This window comes from Strongylocentrotus purpuratus, unplaced genomic scaffold, assembly GCF_000002235.5.
Source record: "Strongylocentrotus purpuratus isolate Spur 01 unplaced genomic scaffold, Spur_5.0 spur5_scaffold_8, whole genome shotgun sequence".
Lineage (NCBI taxonomy): Eukaryota > Metazoa > Echinodermata > Echinoidea > Camarodonta > Strongylocentrotidae > Strongylocentrotus > Strongylocentrotus purpuratus.
Window position 1 is genome coordinate 17,153,602 of NW_022145614.1, and position 18,264 is coordinate 17,171,865.

At 37.4% G+C, this 18,264-nt stretch overlaps 1 protein-coding gene across 1 annotated transcript; it reads right to left on the bottom strand.

Annotated features, from left to right (window-relative positions):
- Positions 1 to 3,136: 3,136 nt before the first annotated feature.
- LOC100891888 (inositol monophosphatase 1) lies at positions 3,137 to 16,834 on the bottom strand. The gene is made up of 7 exons (XM_030975616.1): positions 16,667 to 16,834; positions 14,205 to 14,338; positions 12,797 to 12,901; positions 11,235 to 11,389; positions 9,138 to 9,246; positions 6,030 to 6,181; positions 3,137 to 4,656 (listed from the first exon to the last, which is right to left on the bottom strand). Exons 1-7 carry the CDS (start codon positions 16,760 to 16,762, stop codon positions 4,550 to 4,552), a joined length of 858 nt encoding a protein of 285 aa, XP_030831476.1. The 5' UTR covers positions 16,763 to 16,834; the 3' UTR covers positions 3,137 to 4,549.
- Positions 16,835 to 18,264: the final 1,430 nt, after the last annotated feature.

Genomic DNA, 18,264 nt, shown 5'->3' on the forward strand with positions numbered 1-18,264 from the left:
GGACTAGCACTAGTAACATACCGAGTTTATGCACAACTGTTTTAAGCCGATGAATTTTAGTGTGCAGTGCAGTCTTAACACCAGCTTTTTTTCTTCTCAAAACGACGTAAAGTTAATGTAATTTTTCGAATGAGCTCGTTCCTCCAACTTTGTTTCGATGGAAGTAAAAAAAAAAAGAAGCAATATCAGCTATGGAATATTGTTTGGGGAGGGGGGATGAGGCATCTCATTCCATGTGAGAGAAAATTTAAACTTAGTACACAGTTGAATCATATCTACGAAGTAGTCGACTTTGACAAAAAACAGGTGTTCTCATCTTTGATTGTAACTATTGTTCTTCATGTCCCCTTTCATCTCTCTCTCTCTCCCTCTCTCTCTCTCTCTCTTTCTCTCTCTCTTTCTCGCTCTCCCATCCTCCTCCTCTCTCTCCTCCTCATCATATGAAAAATATGTTACTAGCGACGTAAAGTTAATGTAATTTTTCGAATGAGCTCGTTCCTCCAACTTTGTTTCGATGGAAGTAAAAAAAAAAAAAGCAATACCAGCTATGGAATATTGTTTGGGGAGGGGGGATGAGGCATCTCATTCCATGTAAGAGAAAATTTAAACTTAGTACACAGTTGAATCATATCTACGAAGTAGTCGACTTTGACAAAAAACAGGTGTTCTCATCTTTGATTGTAACTATTGTTCTTCATGTCCCCATTCATCTCTCTCTCTCTCTCTCTCTCTCTCTCTCTCTCTCTCTCTCTCTCTCTCTCTTTCTCGCTCTCCCATCCTCCTCCTCCTTCTCCTCTCCATCATATGAAAAGGCGATTTACAGTTAACTACATTATTCATATGTCGTGAAATGTTGATTTGCCCCGATTTATGTTTCTTGAGAATGCGACATAGTACTAAAGCTTACATCTACCAGTATCAAACAAAGGCCCTAATTCAACCATTCCACCTTCCATCCATTCTTGAGTTACGAAAAACGCAAAAACATCAAATTTACAAGGGGTATGAGTTGTTCAGTTGTCAACTGTAAATAAGTACAAAGTGCCGCTACTCCCTCTCCAGTCAGTATTTCCATTCTTTGGGCAGCCTACATGCCACCTTCTTTGCAAACACGCATATTCAGAATATACTGAAAACCCTAGTAGCATTAAGATCAATTTTAAGCTGTAAATTATTGCATTAAATGAAACAAAAATGGAATACATTAAATGCAATAGCATATGTACTTTGACACTAATATCGAACAGAATAATATTATAGCAATCAACATGTATTCATTTTAGTTTTCTATATTTATTTTCTAACTACATTGTATGTAGACAGTAAAAAAAAGAAACAAGAGTTGATTTTTAACAAGAAATTACTTTGCATAATAAATTCTAATACGTAAATCATAATGACAATGCCCAGGAAAAGACAAGAAACACATCTCATATACATATTGATAATAGTTTAAAATAATATTCATGTACACACTGTAGTTCTACTTGCGCCCTCTATACAGCCAACAATGCCTAAGTGGTACCGTACCCGTTGGTCCCCCATTGTCCCCTTATGTTAATAGAGAGCTGGTTTGATGAGATAACCACCTGCCACAGCGACCATGCAGGGAGGTCTAATCCCTCCTGGCCAAACTAGTGGAGATAGGCTTTAAAATGAAGAAACTATTTTATTTATGGTAAGCAAGGGAGAATCCTCCCGACACTGGGTGGGGGGGGGGGGGGTATCTACTGTATACAATTTATAAAAAATGAATTTACAAGAAAAAGGAGTAACCCTTCACCAGTTTGAGTCGAAGGTAAAAAAGAAGCTTCCCAAATGGTTTAATTATGTACATGTACATGTATATAGGTGGTTAAACAGATATTTTCTCTATCAGCCAAATAATAATAATAATAATAATAATAATACTCAGTTTTTATATAGCGCTTATTACAATTATCACTACGCGCTTCCAAACTTGGAGATTATTACCCCGGCTTTAGCTGTGCTGCCATTACGGCGCTCTAGAATTTCAAAGAATGAATTCCTGCCAGGTACCCATTTACATCACCTGGGTTGAGTGTGGCAAATGTAGATCAATGTCTTAGAAATCCCTTACAAGAGAAATATAAAGAGTATGGACAGTGTAATAGATTTTTAAAAAATGTTGCACCTACTGCCCCCCCCCCTCCCCCCAATCCCAAATACAAAGCATAAGGTGTTCTCAAAGACTCAAATGCCACAAAATAAACTTTCTCTTACACACTAATATTGAATGGCAATCACACTATATGCACTACAATGTATATGCACTCCATGTACATGTACTCTCAATGTATATATACATATGACTTTACCTTTCTCAATTAAGGAATGTTACCTAATATCAAACAACTCAATAGCTGTGTCTATGCTCGCTCAGAGTGATCTCGGTGATTTTCAATGAACATAAAGTGAGAAGACACATATAAATCTGAAGATAAAGATAAAGACCAGTTATGGTCGTGCGATTGCATTGTAAAAGAAACGTTGTGGAATCGATCAGAAAGGGTTGATCATCTAGCACATAAGTATTGGTGTGTACTGCAAGGTTCTGGAATCATCAAAATAATAAGAAATTTGGCCCAGTCTTGGTAAAGTTACAAGCACTGTACACAGAAAGATGTATATGGGACTACGCAATATCTATCAGGTCCAAATAGATATAATAATTTACCCAATATATCAATTAGTTGGCGGTTTCTCAGCAAAATTTGTATGATCACGTATTAGTCAAAACATATTCTTTCACATGATTGGTAATAAGAGCTTCCATTTCATTTTTTGAGAGGGGGGCGTTTCCAAAACTGGTCTTTACCTTTAAGATCATGGAATGATTGAAAAACAGGGTGTTTCATCTTCCAAACATTAATCAAGAAAGATCCTGTTTTGTTCTTCTTCTTTGAATTTGGTGGTGGACTTGTGGTTTTACATTGCATGGAGGAACTACAAATTGAGAATTATTGAGAGCACATGTGCATAGTACATTTACACAATTATTCACTACTTTGCCGTGACATTAATATTGTAGAATCCCTCATGTGATGATTAACACAGTAAGACATCCTCAATCAAGCATCTACCCGCCACAGAACATATATTTTTTTAAATTTTCAAATCATATTAATGTGGAATCATAAATTAGAGCATTTCTTCTGTTCTGTTCTCTCCCGGCAACAAGTAATGATGATGACCTGAGGTAAGTTGAGTTGAATTTGGCAGTTTGCAGCCCTGATCTGGTAATGAGCTACCTTGTAAGATAGTGTCGTGATGAATCTTAGATATAATATAGAGGGTTCAGTGACACAAAGACGTAACTCCATATTTTGCCAAAATGAGTATTTGATATCAACATGTTCAGAAAACTGTGGGCTTTACAGGAAACACAAAGACTTAACTCCACCCAACACCCCCTTAGAGTCAATGGTTAGTGAAACATAGACTTAACTCCTTTAAAAGGCCCAAGTGCTCAGTGACACATAAACCACTTTTTCTCAAAATGGCCAAAATGGAGTTACGTCTTTGTGTCACCTATTCCTCGATATTCTCTTACTCAGTTAGCTAGCTTAGAGCTAACCATTGTCACAAAAACTGTATTGAGAACAGATTAGGGTTAATAATATACAGTTAAAGCACCTACGAAGGACTTACAAGACCTCAAAATCTCAAAACTGATCTGTAGCAGCAAGGTGAGCTTACGGAACTAAATGCTAAATATGCAAAATACTCTATGGTTTTCTTTTTACTGAGTGAAAATTGAAGCCCTCAATGTGTACCCAACAAATGGGGTGAATGAAACACTGCCACTTGCAAAATTCAAATTTGAAAATAAACACGACTTTGATTTTACCAATAATGAATATTTTGCAACCATACCTTTAGGAAAGTGTTCAATTTAGAATATTTACAACATTTTGGACCTTTTACAAGTCTGGGATTTTCACCTTGCATATCCCTGCAATGCCTTTTAAACCTGTATGTAAAGATTGCTCAATGGAGACAAGAAAAGCGGCAGTGGAAGTGGTCTGTCAGAAAATGTTTAATTGATACCAATGACGAGTTTTACAAGCAGTTGTTATTGAATAGAATTGAATTTAGATGGTTCAATGTACCGTTGGTGCATAAATGAATAATGTTACATAACTTTCATGAGCGCATATCCAGTATTCATCTCTGTGGGTTTTACCTTTTTGGTACAAATTACCTTTATCTGCCCACGCGCAGATTGTATCTGTAAACTCCCTTATAGGAGAGTCTTTGAGTTTGACTGCACTATTCATGGCTATGACTATGGGTATTTCAGTGAAAGCTATTCCTCTTCAGCTAAATACATACATTTAACTTCACCTCACTTCTAACATCATTTTTCTACATGATAAAGACTAACATCTGCCATTACCAGCTATATCTATCTACAATGTAAGTGACCAGATATATATATATACATGAATTACCAAATATATTTTTTCCAAAGTTCATCTTCTACACGTATGTACAGCATAAAATGTAGTACTCCGATGATTGGCCCTCAGTCTCGTTCGTACTCTATATGAGTGAGGAGTTTGGAGACGGTCTCCACCAGCTTTACGCTGCTCCCACAAATGATCTGTCTGGACATGATATCCAAGGGGCCACCTGGATACAAGGTGGGACAAGCATACAAGTGATGGGTTAACTCATTGCATGTGGAGGGGAGGGGAAGGGAAAGGAAAGGGGAACGGAAGAGGAGGGGTGAAAAGCTCCCTTCCCTACAATATCTATAAATATAAACTGTATATAGATTTATAGTGCATATACATAAGTGTTAATAAATACTGCTTTAAAATAGACATACCTTACATCATGAGACAATGGAGTATAAATTGCATAAAACAAGCAATTTTCTTTGAAGGCATTTGTTTGCAAACTGTCATATAATGTAAAGTAAAAGCAAACAAAATATTTTACCAGTTTTACCAGTATGCGTTAAGGACATCTTGTAGTAAAACAATGTTAATCTCAAGGAAAACAAGGCGACACTAAAAGGGGAAACAATTCTCTGAAAAAGGCTCTACTTAAATGTCCAAACTGTAAACACCCCTTCTCCCTGATAAGACATAGCTATACATATATCCTGCTTAATGATCAAGATATACAGTGCGTCCCAGAAAAAATGAAACCGAGAATTATCGAAGTTTTTTCATAACTTTATCACAATTATAATCAATAAATGACACACATTTGGAAAGCTTAGACCCTCCTCTTTCATTTGATGCAACTCATATAATACATATTTCACGCATGAGTGATTTAAATGAATTTGAAGAGAGGAAACCAAAATTTCATTTGGCGGGCGGTATCTGAATTTCAAAGAGAAAATTACATTTCCAGAAAGTTGAGTTTCTGCTCTTTCATATGACACCTCAATAAGGAAAAATGAGCAAGGAATGACAAAGTTATGTTTGTTTAAAGTAGTGCTTGCATTTCCATAGTTTTATCAAACAAATTTGTTTTCACTGGCTGCCTGCTGTAACAAAAAGTAGAATTGACAAAAGACTTAACTCCGTTTCGTAGACAATCATCCATGCATGAAGTCTTTCGTCTACGGCTGATTGTTCTCGGTTTTGTTTTTTCTGGGACGCACTGTATATTGGATTCGTCTTCAAAAGGATTTTTAGTATATTATTATAATTCCTATCAATTACCCATTTACTAACGCCAGGGGGGTGTTTCACACAAACTAAGATTGACTTTGAGTTGTACTTAACCTATGGCAGGCCATTCATGCCACTGTTTGCTCCGACCATTATGATCTTTAGATATTACATTTTCCTTCAATACTGAATCATCAAAAAATGTAAATTCTAGATATTGGTGACCATGATTTGTACGTTCTTTGAGAGACTAATGCCCGTTAATGGTGAGAGCAAACAGTGGCCTGCCATAGTTAAGTCCAACCTAAAGTCGATCTTAGGCTTTGTGAACCACCCTCCTGGATGGAGAGTGGCAAGTGTAGATGTATAGCCTACCTCTAGGATCTGCACAATATCCCCCGGCCTCTTCAAGGATAACAGCAGCCGCAGCCATATCCCAACAATGAATACCATATTCAACATAGAGGTCGCTGTCACCACGAGCTACATGGCACATGTTGAGGGCAGCAGAACCAAGCGACCTCATACTGCAAGGGACAAAATATTTTAATGTATGAATTGAAAGTGTTCATTATAATGGCACAGGTGTATGAAATCTACTCCCAACCCTTTCAAATGGCAAAAACAAGGGGAAATGAGGAGAAAAGAGACGAAGAAAACGAATAGAAGGAGAGGAAGGTTGAGAAAAGACAATAGGACATTCTTGGCACCTTTCCTCTTAAAATTGGTGAAAATGGTACCGGTAAACCATTCAGGTGGCAGATGCCCTATTACCGGGGAGAAACGACTATGGTATATAATCAAGCACATATAATTCATATTAGGTACATGTACCTGAACCCCAACAAACTATATATTTTTGGAAAAGCTTATGAGTTGATCGACACAAAAAATTGCACTTTGGCAAATTTGCTTTAACCCTTACTGTACTGGGCTATTATGATCTAGGCCGTCGAATGTCCGATGAACACAAAAATTTGCATGTTTGTAGATATTTACGTAAGGAACAAGATGGTATAATTAGTTTTTTCCTAATATGCAAATTGTTGTCATTATAGCCTAATTAATTATGCAAAATGCAAATTTTATGCATTTTACAGAAAACTCTACATATTTGTCTGTAGACTTGTGAAGAATCTTGAAAATGAATTGAATAAATCTTTCCTTCATATCAAATTCATGAGGTTTCATTAATTTTATATTTGAAAATGCATAGGTTAATTTGCTTAAATTATGAATATGCAAATTACGCATTCATGAATATCAAATCTGGAAATATACTGGGAACTAGAATAGTTACACAAATTGTCAGACTCCACTTTTTGAATGTTGAAACTCATTATTCATATGAAACTTCTTTTCTAACACAAAATAGTTATTTTGATGTAATTAATAATGATAATTTATGCAAATTCATGCAATTTTCAAATATTTATTTTCTTATGTATTTTATTTCGTATTATATCTATTGTTTTATTTCTAATGTATTCTTTTGTTCTGGAATACATCAAGTTACTTTGAGAAACATGTAAAAGCTTTTGTCATCAATTCATATCTCCCACTAATGCCTGGATTACATTTGCCCCGGGCGCCGTACGATAAATTAGTCTACAATTTTTCGTAGACATCGTAGGAGGCTACGGGCTACGATGTTTGTGTTTACATTATCTACTAGCATCGTGCCATTTATTGTATTGGCCCTCGAAGGCAGGCCGGGCAAATCCGTACAGAGGCTGCTCGGAGATTGTACGGAAATCGTGCAATTTGCATGCAGTAGCCGTGCAGTCTCCGCAGCCTCCGCACGGAAATCATATGGAGCCTGTGCAGCTTCCGTGCAAAGGTTGCACGGAGAAGGCGCGGTGACCGTACAGCAACCCTGCGATAGCTGTGCAATTGCCGTGCGAATGCCCCACGAGTCTACAATCTCCGTACGATTTTCTTTGCCCCCATGTTCACCGAAAAATTGTACGTTTGCTGCACAATCAGTGCAAGGCCTCCGGGCGATGCCCGTGCGGGGATTGTGCAATGCCACCTACGACATGTATACGGGCTACGGGCTTACGATTTTTTCAACTTCAATTTTTTTAACTTCTCGCGAAACAAAATCATAAAGGCTGCAGAGCCCATGAATCCATACGAAAATCTCACGGCCGCCTCCTGCCACCGCACAGAGGCCGCACGGAAAAGGGGATACAAGCAGGATACGGGCTCCGTAGACTAATCGCAGGCCAAATATAATCCAGGCATTAGGAAGAAATACATCTGCTTGAAAATGAATATATGCAATTATAGCACTTTTTGATGACATGCGCATACTAATTGTTATGTAACACCTTACAGGTATATCTGATTTCTACGAAAATGGTATCAAAATGTGCGTAAGACTCAAGGGAAAAAAGTCATGAAACGGTAATTCAAAATTTTAAGCGGTTGCGGCGCAATCTCTGAAATGTCTAGGGGGAGCCTCCCAGCCCCCCCCCCCCCCCCCCCCCAGTACAGTAAGGGTTAAGCCTAAGCAAATTATGGTCATTGATGACCCTGAAAATCAAAAATTTTCAATGCATGAACTTTTTAAAATGATGATAGTTTGTTTGCATGGTACCTGTACAGGTGAAGTTGTGTATGAAAGTCTTTTCTGAACTTCTCATTATCTGACTAGTTGTTAAATCAATAATTTTTAATTTCTATTCTAACTATTTCTTAAAAGCCATCAGAGATTCATCATTAAAAGAAGTCCAAAGATGAGGTATGACCTAATTTGTTTAATTTGTATTTACCCATGACGTAACATTACTTGAGGGAGGAGATGTACATGTATATCCGCATGGAATAAACGCATTTACAAGCTAGAATACCGGTAGATATTAAAGGAAAAACAAAACATCTAGACCATATGCTACACTATATCGTTGGTGGGGTGACAAAACCTTGTATCTCAAAAATCATGAATTTTCAGGAGAGCGAAAAAACTTTCCTGTCTCAACAAATTTAGTGCTGTGACACCGTTCTTTCTTTTTAAAACTGGAATATTTATACAATTTTTAATGTCATTGTTGAAATACAGTAAAATAATTGTTTTTATATTTGAAAGTGAGTTACGAGTTTTTTGCGTTTATCTACATTGAGATACGAGTTTTTACTTTCAACTCTGAATGAGTTACGAGGATTTGAATACACTAACTTCGGTACTGTTAGGCCGTGTGTGAGTTACGAAGAAAAGGAATTACGTATCTTACAATGTATGTTACAAGGTTTTGTCAGTTCAGCTTCAAAGGGGGTTAAAGTTAGGAGGTTTAGTTTAAGGGTGTTTGTGTGGAATTTGTGAAAAAACCGAGGAGGCGTTCCATGGATTTATCAGGTGGTGTCGTAGGCCATTAGGAACAACATTATGCAAACAAATCAAAATCTCTAAAAATTTGAGATACGAGGTTTTGTCACCCCACCGACGATATGCAAATTTTGAAGAGAAACATCATATCTTACCCATGAACACCTGTCCGAAGTATGTCCTCGATGTTCTTCAGCTTAGCTGTGATGTGCTCTACCTTCCTACTTGACCCTATCTCTGTCATCACCAGTGACTGTTTGATGTCTGCATAAATAATAACAATAGTCACATTTGTATAACTGTTATAATAATGACTTTTTTAATGTGCACATATCCACCCCAAGGGATGCTCAAGGTGCCTTAACAAATTTGGAAATTATTACCCTGGCTTCAGCTGTGCTGCCATTAAGGCACTCTACCATTTCAAGGAATCAATTCCTGCCAGGTACCCATTTACATCACCTGGGTTAAGTGTGGCAAATGTAGATCAATGTCTTGCCAAAGGACATTAAAGCTAAATACATTGTACGGTATTTGTCATTACCCAGTTTGACATCTGGAAAAATAATAATAATTGTCACATTTGTATAGCTGTTAACGCTTCGTTTCTAAGTGCTTTACATTGTAATTGTAATTACCCTAGTTACTGGATTCAATTGCTAATCCACACATGACAGCGCACATGCTCCCCTCCCTGAGGAGTATTCTGGCCAGGTGCCATTTCACAAGTGAACACATGCCAATCCCACCCTATATACGTTCACATCCTGTCGGGTACCAGGGTGGAGGGAGGCAAATGTAGATTAATGTCTTGCCTAAGGACATCAGTGCCACGGTAGGAATTGAACCGTGAACCATGTCATCCGCAGTTCGGCGACGTATCCACTAGACGACAACACCTCTACATAGCAATGCAATTTACAACAATTAAGAAAATGGATAGTGTAAGACAATATTCAGTTACACAACATGTACAGAACTTGCTTTGATGCCAATTTCATGAGCTTTGCCTGACAATAAATAACATGTGCCATAATTTTATGATTATTAGGAGATAATACAGCAGATGCAATCGATCAAAAGAGAGCAAGAAAGACTGTCACATGGGCAAAGAAAATCTAAATGAAATAATGCTAAAAAGGCGAACTCTACAGCATTGTTGGTGTGGTTGTTTTTGAGATAAAGAAAAGGCATCTTAACAAACTCTTTAAGCTCACAGGTAAACTTCATAAATAAAACTATTATAATTTAGCAGCAAAGGGTAGGATTTGAGATCACCTTCCCATGTCTCAGAAACCATGCAAAACAGTACATATGTGTCCTTCCAGGAGTACGGGGCTACAGCATATTTTTTGTTATTTTGTTATTATTTTTGTCGGTACATGAGATGCTGAGAAAAGGACTCTCTCAGGGATACAATGTGATGGCATGTTCTAGACCAACAGCTTGAAATCTTAACAGAGAGCATTCAACGTTGACTGATACTGCTACCACAGGACCTGGTGTACACACAAGCTGTATTACCAGTTCCCTAAGGAAATAATTAGCCAACTGTACATCAAATTTGCTGGTAGTCAGTCCCTATCAAGTTAGCCTTCTTAGCAAAATAAAAACTGTTCATTGAAAATTGAAAAATTAAGTTATGAGCAAAAGTGATGATGTTTCTATCAATTGGCCCTACATTCAATTTGGAGTTTTGGTTAGTTAGGGTTAGGTTTGTACATCAAGCAGAGTACATGTAGCATATATGCATATTCAATGTGCAATTTGGGTAAAGTTCTTCTTCTCCTATTAAAGTTTCAATATTAGTGCAAACCAAAAAGTGATTCAATGATTACTCTTAATGAAAGTTTAAGCCACACATTATGGTGCATTGAACGGGGTCAACCGTGACTAGCTCTTGCTACATGAATGTGGGCTCCAATTACTATATGCATAGTTATTGCCATGCATAACTACAATGTAACTTGAATTTTCAGTAAGAAATGGAAGGAATGAATGAACAAATATAATACAATATGGATGGATAGAAGGAGGGGTGGATGGATGGATGGATGGATGGATGGAAGGAGGGGTGGATGGATGGATGGATGGATGGATGGATGGAAGGAGGGGTGGATGGATGGATGGATGGATGGAAGGAAGGATGGATGGATGGATGGATGGATGGAAAGAGGGGTGGATGGATGGATGTAAATAATGAATGAAGTAATGAATGGATGAAATAATACACTCAAAGACTGTTACCATACCTTCTTGACCTGAGCAGTTGATCTGAGCATCATTACAATAAGCCCCTTTGCCTTTGATGGCAGTGAACATTTCATCTAAGATAGCATTGTATACCACTCCTGCAACTAGGTTTTTGTTGATGGCCAGACCAATGCAAACAGCAACAAAAGGAAAGCTGCACAATATTAAAAAGAAAAGTATGGTTTTGTTAGATTCAACAAAAACTCCAGCCGACCAAATTCCTTAAGTAATCAGTCAGTATACAAATGATGCACAGGTTCGAGTGCGTCGGTAGGGATTGTGTGCACAAGGTACCTTTGAATGGTTTTAGACCAAATTCAAAGGTACCTCGTGCACACAATTCCACCGACCCACAAATTATACCTGTGCATCATCTGTTTTATAAGATGGGGCCCCAAATATTGTCAAAAATACAAAATGTTGTTATTTTACAGATTTACTGGACGCATGATTTTGCCATAGCCATGCTTTCCGGTAATTACCGGAAAGCATGATTTTTAAATTTGCACAATTTTGTCTGTTCTTAGTGCAATGTATTAAAACAAATGTAGAATGACTTAGGCCTAAACGTTAACAAAATAAAGTCAGGCCTAACTGACCTTAACATGAAACCTTAACAAAAGAAAGTCATTAAATCAACATAAATTTATTTTGCAAGCTTTTGAGCTTTGGGGAGGTGCAGTCTAAATTAGAGGAGGTCTGGATCTTGTCCATATCAAGTACAGAAATTGAGGCTTTATGTGTGTGGTGCTTCCCGGACGCGCCCCTCTCGCTTCAGTTTCACCAACACAGCCTTAAACATACGTGTGCTCTCAAGAAATTGAAATTTGTTACAGATATCTAAAGTACAGTGATCCAAAAAGTGGCGTTGTTTGCCACAGCGAAGGTACTAAAGTCTAGGTTTACAACTCACCGTCAGTCTATGTACAGAAGCATAGAACTTAGTTTAGAACGATAACAGTTTGTCCAATTCTGGCGTAAAAATGTCTCCTAAATTGACGTTCTTGATCTGTGCAAACTTTTCCAACTTTGAGAAACCATACTTTAATAGAAATTTTCATGCTAGCCGCATCTGAATCATCCAACAATTTAGATAATTCTTCTTCTTACAGAAGCTGGAAAATCAAATTGCCGAGCGGTTTCGCCATCTTGTTTTTGGTTTGGTTGTTTTCCTTAGTGGAGAAGAGAGAAAGTGCAAACAATCGGGATATCTGTGTTATCGATTCCAATATCGCATATATCGTGTTGATATCCCGTGCATCCAGTAAAAATAACTACACAGCATTTGACCAATCAGATTGCAGGGATTCTTCTAACCATCTAATAACAACCAATGAGCTAATCAGCGAACAGTCACCACTCTGGTGTGATTTCAAGTAGGACTTTATAGGCTCAAAGAGTAGAGCAATTTGGCACTGAATATTTCGGAAAGCCATTCCTAATCACAACAGAGGTGTCAGTTTTCTTTGGAATAATCAATACTTTTTTTGGTAGGTGTTTTGAGCATCTCATGAGATGGAATTGGCGTTCTTTTATCATTATCATTACTGATCATGCTTACCTATGGACAAAGTTGGTGGTTCCGTCAACAGGATCGATGATCCATGTAGGGGCATCCGTCAGCTCTATCTTCTGACCGGCAGCTACGCTCTCCTCGCCTATAAAACTGGGTCAAAAAGCATGGAAAATTATTTCTGAAATACGGCAATGTCCTTACCTGTTCAATAAAGAAGAGAGAGAAAGAGAGAAGCCTTTTTAAAGCTGAGATAAATTAAATAACTATCACAGTTTACCTATAGCAAGAAAATATCAATATACTATTGAAAGAAAGGCCAATAAATTCACTCTTAGTCTTAGACGCTTTGCAGTTGATGGAAGGTTATTTTATACTGAAGGCAACAAAACAGCCCCGCCCGCACTATAAAAAAAAGGCTTGTCTTCAACGTACGCCCTTGTACAATACAGTCTTTGAGGTCATGTAACTCAATTGCCCACTATGTGCACGTGCACCACTTGTGACTTCTCTCCAGTAATGTCAAAGCTGTCATCTCTTGCAACCGAACCCAAGCCAAGGCCATTCATTGTCCAGCGCGCACTCAAGCCATTGCAAGAGAGGCCTGAGTGCAGACCAAACAATAGCCTGCCCCAAACCCAGGCCTAGCCACAGGAGGCAACTATCTCACATTACTACACTATAATTGATATTACTAAAATAAAGCATTTTTACATTCATTTTGAGAGATCAAAAACTCTCATGGCTACCAATTTATTTGTTTTTGACATCTTTCAAATATACTGTTGAACACTGATAAAAAAAAAAGACAAAGAATGTTTTTACTTGAAATAGAGCTGGAGGCAATTCAACTGTCACACCTCAAGTTTGTTTTCTCCTTCTTCCTTTCTTTCATTTTAAAAATTTGTTTTCCTGTAATGAAATTGGCCTAAATGTTCAGAAATCTCTGAACAATACATGTAATGAGGAAAAAGTATATCCCTCAGAGCTGCCAACCTTGTGCGACCAAAAAAAGGAATCATGATGGCAAAAAAAAAGGAATTTCAAGCAAAAAAAGGAATTCATAAAAACAAAACTTACAACCATGTGCGACACACTTCCAATGCAGAAATGTTCATTCATCATGCTGTTTTTTCCATATAAGCAGGTAATTTTTTTCGGTGGTTATTTTGGTATTATCGGCATTTCATTTTTTTTGAGAATATTTTTCTCTTTAAGTATGTTTTAAAATGAGTTTTCTATTGAAATTGCGATCAAATCACCATTTTAGGTCAGTTGTTTGACGTGCGGTATGTAAAAAAAAAAAATTAAAAATAAAAATTTAAATTTTTTTTTTATTAAAAAACATATTTTATAAAGAAAAAACGTAATACCGTATTTTGGAGGAAAAAACAGAGTAATTCCGGCAAATACGGAATGGTTGGCAGCTCTGTATCCCTCCATTCAATATGCTTACCAATGATCTGGAAATTTTTCTCGCAGGGTGCCTATGATCATTTTCTCCACATTCTGATCAGTTTCTGTGACTAGATCTGCTGCTGAACTTTTGGTTTCTACCCTCTTCTCAAGTGCAAATGCTGCCTTAACTACCTGTTAAGATCACAGAGAGAGAGAGAGAGAACAAAAAAAAAAGTTGTTGCAGATCATAACAAGTTAAAATAAATTTGCGCACTCATATTCAAGCTGTTCATAATTTTGACTGACTACATCATAACTATTATGGTTGACAATAGCCATTCTAAACTTAAAGACAGCATGTATTTTCTTTCTTTCTCTCTTTCTTTCTTTCTTTCTTAAAGCAAACTGTTATTTTACACAATTTTATCATAATCCCAAATAAATTGGTGTTTTAAAGAGGTACTCAATAAAAAATAAAAATCACACAACAGTTTAAGATCGATTCATCTCTGTTGGCTGACTCCCAGCTCCAGCAAGTCTGAAATGTTCCTAGTGCCAATCATTCAATCTGAGGCAGGTTTATTTTTAACCATCAAAGTAGAAGTCCACCTTGATATCAATTTTTCTCCAGATTTTCTCAGTCAAATTTGAGCTCCATGTTGAAATTCTTGCAGACGTCATCTTTCTTCATGTGCAGTAACAGTATACGGCTGCAAGAATTTCAAAACGGAGCTCAATTTCGATGGAGAAAATCCGGAAAAAAAGGACCCTTAAACGCATCATACAGTCAATCTGGTAGATCTAAGTAGAACAGATGTATGGATGTAGTCTATATTAGCCTAGGCATAATTTTCAAAAATAAATGCATCGGATATGAATCTGCTAAAGTGACATTTTAGTCCAAAAGTTTGGCCGGAATTTGATGGTTAGATCCACACATAGGAGCATCACTATCCTGGCTATGTAGTAAAACAGGCAACACTGTCCACCAGCACATTAACGCGACATTTTGAAAAACATGCTGCAGCTACCCTACTAAACTGTTATCGTACATACCGGTATTAACCACTCAATATTGATGACAAATAACAAACAAATAAAATTTACCAGTTTCGTTTATGAATTTTACTTGAATTTCCGGTAATTCTAGCAAGACTTCTGCCTATTTGGTCCATCGTTCTTAACTCTGAACCTCCATTTTCTAATGTTACGTACGTGTTGAAATAAGTGGCCCGACAGCGCCTTCATACTTTAATGATACGTACACGCACACGCCATGGCGCGCCATTTGCCCAATAATTCAGATGAACACTAATATCGCCGATAAACAGTGTATATCGCTGATAAGGCCTAAAGTAAAAACTTGTTGTATTGCCCTTTGCGATCTACGGTCGGCATTTAAAAAAAGTTTTTTTTTTAACCGTTTTTTTAGCACTTCGTAAATGTGCTGCTTCCGTATAATGCGCTGAATAACACTCATACGGCGCATTATACGGAAGCAGCACAATTTACCCACAATTACGGAAGTGCCAGTCAGAGGTCATCACCATTGTGTAGACATCGTGAATTCACACGGTACACGTGAAAAGGGAGCTGAGCTGTATCGGTCTGGTAAGAAAATTGCTCTTATTTTGTTATTTTTAGATCCGATTTTGAAATTAAAGCGGTAATTAAGACCAAAACTACGACAAAATTTATCAAAGCCACTGTCCAATATTGGTCGGGTGCGCGAAAGTGTGATTTTGGACCACTTTTGAGTTTTGTTTACATGCCTCTCCGTGCAGGGGTATGGGAGCCGTTTAAGGCTCTCTCGAATAATATCATTAAAAAAACATTTCGAGAGAGCCCTTAAGGCTAACATAACCTAGGTCTATGTCGTGTTGTATTTGTCGAGCATTTTACATGTTTAAAAGTAAAAAAATTCTATTCCGTGCCTCCCCCATACATGCAGTGCTAGAGGTCCATACGCATTAGCATGTGGGGTCACTCTATCATAATATCTATGCTTTGCTGGAGTGGGTTAGATCCATTCACCGAGTTTGCAGAGCAGAATATGGTCAGCTTCTGTCTCTAAAGAGAGGTGCCGACTCTACCCAAATAAGAGGCTAAAGAATGAAAGAGACATACATTTTTGGTCTACCCTAACCGAAGCTTAATTAGACTTAGAAAAAGTAGAATCTACACAACATAAACAAAACAAACATTGATTTGAATTCTAGACTAGAATTTACATTGATTCTGGTCAGGACACTGCAATTTTGCAAAATATGAAAATATTTAAATTAATCTCATCAGCGGAAAAAATGCACACATACAACACAATTCTTTCTAGCAATCTTTAGGATTCATGGACCATTGACTATTTTGAACAATTTTGAACAAAATTCCTGGACAAAATAAGAATTTCATCCCGTCTTCTATAGCTAACACAAAAATCATTGTATGGGACAAAGCAAGTAAAAAATGGTCGGGGAGGTCACATTCAGTCTCATAAGGAGAATAATAAATAGCTTTCTTTACCTGGCCAGCATTTCTAGCCACCTCAACGGCAGTCTCTAGGAAATTTTCCACATCTTCGTCTTCAAACTTCGTAACAGCTGTAGCCTCATCTGCCATCTTTCCAAATGATTTCCAACGAATTTACCAGGAAACTTAAAATTGTCTAGCCTAAATTCAATTCGGCCTTTCTTCTCGATACGATGGATTCGCCAAGCTAAGGCGAGTCGACGTTGGCTTTTCGATAGAGTGAGCATGCATGCATGCTATCGATCGAGGTCCATATGATGAAGCAAGTTCGGTTTGTTTCTTTGGTTTTCTTCTTTTTCTTGAAATAATATGACTGTCACTGGCCCTGAAAAGTAACCAGGTTGAATCAGAATCATATGAAATGTGCGAACCATATGTACGTCCTATCATGTCTTTACACATCCCCTACCCCCAAAGAAAAAAACCCAGGAATATATGAGGATTTTAAAAATATAAAAAATGAAGAAAAAAAAGCTGTTATGAAAAGGCCCAGATCAGAGGCGGTCACTTTTTCAAGTGCCCCCTTTTACATAGGAAAGGTACCCTCTTTTACTTCAGATGAGAGCCCCTTTTTATTTCTAATAATTAAAAGTGCCCGTTTTACATTCGTGTAAGTATATGCCTCGTACCACTTCTGATAAGATTCCCCTCCACCGAGAGATAATTGGCCCTATTCAAATTTGAGAAGTGCCCATTTTACATTGAAAAGTGCCTTTTTTAAAATAAGTGCCCCTTCCCCTTCTGATAAATGCCTCTTTTCATCTTTGATGAGTGCCCCTTCTCACCTCCGACTCATAAGTGCCCTCTTTTATTTTGACAAGTGCACCTATTTCTAATAAATGCCCTTATTCTTTCGAATAAATTTCCCTTCCTCATAAATGCCCTTTCTCACACGTCTGATAAATGCCTCTATGAAAATCTCATAGGTGCCCTTTTTCTTTCGTCAAGTGTTCATTTCCCATGTAACAATATAAATGCCTCTTTCCATTCTCACAATTGCCCCTTTTCATCTCATGTGAGTGCCCCTTTTCAGGTACAAAAAATGCCCCGAACCACATCTGATGAGTGCCCTTTCACCTCTTATAATTGCCTCTTTTCAAATCTGAGAGGCGCCCCTTTTTTGTGAAAGTTTTAGGTGCGTCTTCTTTTCTTGATCCAATAATATTTTTAAATTCAACATAAACATAATACAAATATACAGACATCCATGCAGCAACAATAAGTCAAAGAAGAAATCAAATGGATCTATGGTATAACTATATAGAATAGAAAATATATGTGCGTCTTCTCATTTCCGGTGAGTGCCTTTATTAAAATTTGAAAGGTGCCCCTTAAAATTTTTAATAAGTGCCACTTTTCATCTCCAAAAAAAAAAAGTGCAATAAATTTTCAATAATTCATTGCATTCCCCCCCCAGTCCCCAACAGGAACAATTCCTCTGTAGGGCCATGCATTATGGTTCAAGGCATGCCCACATACAAGATTTTTGTATGTTGGGGGTCGGGGCAAAATGCAATGAATTATTGAAAATTTATTGCATTTTCTTTGTTTTTTTGTTTTTGTGGGGGCTTCGATGACCCTAGCGCCCGCTG